Here is a 1638-nt window from a genome sequence, read left to right as displayed (position 1 = left end):
GCCAAAAACTCCCTTTTTTAACTTTCTTAAAAACCAGAACTCTCTTTCTCTCACACACACACACACACAGAGGTTTTCTTTTCACTATATAAAGAGATCTCTGGCCTGTTGTCCAGCCTATTCTTCATCTGCTTGTTCTTCTCTCTCTCAATCGATCCCAAAAGCTTTTTTCTGAAACTTGTAGGGTATTCTTCTTGAGATTTTGTTTATCTTTGTTTACTTTAATTGATTGATTGATTGATTTTTGATATAGATCCTGAAATTCGAGTTTTATCAGTGATGGCGGATATTGATTCTTCTTCTACTGGAGGAAAGAAAGAAGAGCTGACGTTGTTTTTGCCGCCGGGATTCCGATTTCATCCAACCGATGAAGAACTCATCACACACTACTTATCAAAGAAGGCTATGAACAACGATTTCTCGGTCATTTCAATCGGAGAAGTTGATCTCAACAAGGTTGAGCCATGGGATTTGCCTTGTAAGTATCACATGAAATTATTGAGAGAAAAAAAAAACGTTTCTTTGATTTGATTTGTTGAATTTTGTTCTTACAGGGAAAGCAAAAATGGGGGAGAAAGAATGGTACTTTTTCTGTGTGAGGGATAAGAAGTATCCGACTGGTTTAAGAACAAACAGAGCTACAGCGAAAGGATATTGGAAAGCAACAGGGAAAGACAGGGAGATTTTCCGGGGAAGATTCTTGATTGGAATGAAGAAAACTCTTGTGTTTTACATGGGTAGGGCACCTAAAGGAGAGAAATCAAACTGGATTATGCATGAATACCGTCTTGAAGGAGAAATCCAAAACTATGAATGGGTTATTTGTAGGGTTTTTCACAAAACTGCCGGCGGGAAGAAAATATCCATCTCAGATTTATTTCCGGTTATGAATTCAACTATAGCCGCCGGCACCGCCGGCGGTGCCGGCGGCGGTGGCGGTGGCAAAGCCAGTCCTATTACATCATTAACAGATCAGTCCTCTTCTTCTTATGCTTTCTCTGACGTACCCTGCTTCTCCAATACCAACCAACTGGATATCAAAGATTACATCATCAAACATGATTCCTCACCAGCACCACCACCGCCTCCACCGCCACCGCCGCCGCCATCTTTCCCCATGATGAATCCGATCCAACAATACCCAGATCAACCTTTGATTCAAGATCAAACCTTTATGATGAATTCAGTCGATTACATGAAACAGAACATGAAAACAGAGTTTGTAAGCATGTCTGATCAGGAATATACATGCATGGGCGACGACGACGACATTCCGGTATTGTCGCACTGGGAAACGGACCGGCCTCCATTTCAAGGGCCGGAGATATCAGCTTTGCAAATGGGTTCCGGCGGTCTTTGGTTTTTTGACCCTTGATTCAACTCAAACCCAAATGGATGGATCATGGATGGCTGGATGGATGATGATCATTAATTAGCTATTACTGTTAATAGTTAATAAATTAAATAAAAGCCATTAAATAAATGAACAAATATTATAATGTTTTTTATGTTTGTATTATATTATTATTTTCTTTTTAAGGTTTTAGTATGTGAATGAACATATAATGTTTAATTTTAAGAGTCTAAAAGTGATGAAAAGTGCAAATATTTTATTATATATGGTTGTTACTAATTATT

General features: G+C 38.7%; 1 protein-coding gene across 1 annotated transcript; it reads left to right on the top strand.

Moving 5' to 3' along the window:
* The first annotated feature begins 215 nt into the window (after positions 1-215).
* LOC124930086 (NAC domain-containing protein 92-like) lies at positions 216-1375 on the top strand. Its single transcript, XM_047470450.1, has 2 exons — positions 216-478; positions 555-1375. Exons 1-2 carry the CDS (start codon positions 280-282, stop codon positions 1373-1375), a joined length of 1020 nt encoding a protein of 339 aa, XP_047326406.1. The 5' UTR covers positions 216-279.
* Positions 1376-1638: the final 263 nt, after the last annotated feature.

The sequence above is a fragment of the Impatiens glandulifera genome, chromosome 3, assembly GCF_907164915.1.
Source record: "Impatiens glandulifera chromosome 3, dImpGla2.1, whole genome shotgun sequence".
In the NCBI taxonomy this organism is placed as follows: Eukaryota; Viridiplantae; Streptophyta; class Magnoliopsida; order Ericales; family Balsaminaceae; genus Impatiens; species Impatiens glandulifera.
Note: the sequence above shows the minus strand (reverse complement) of the source record. Positions and strands in the feature narration are given on the sequence as shown.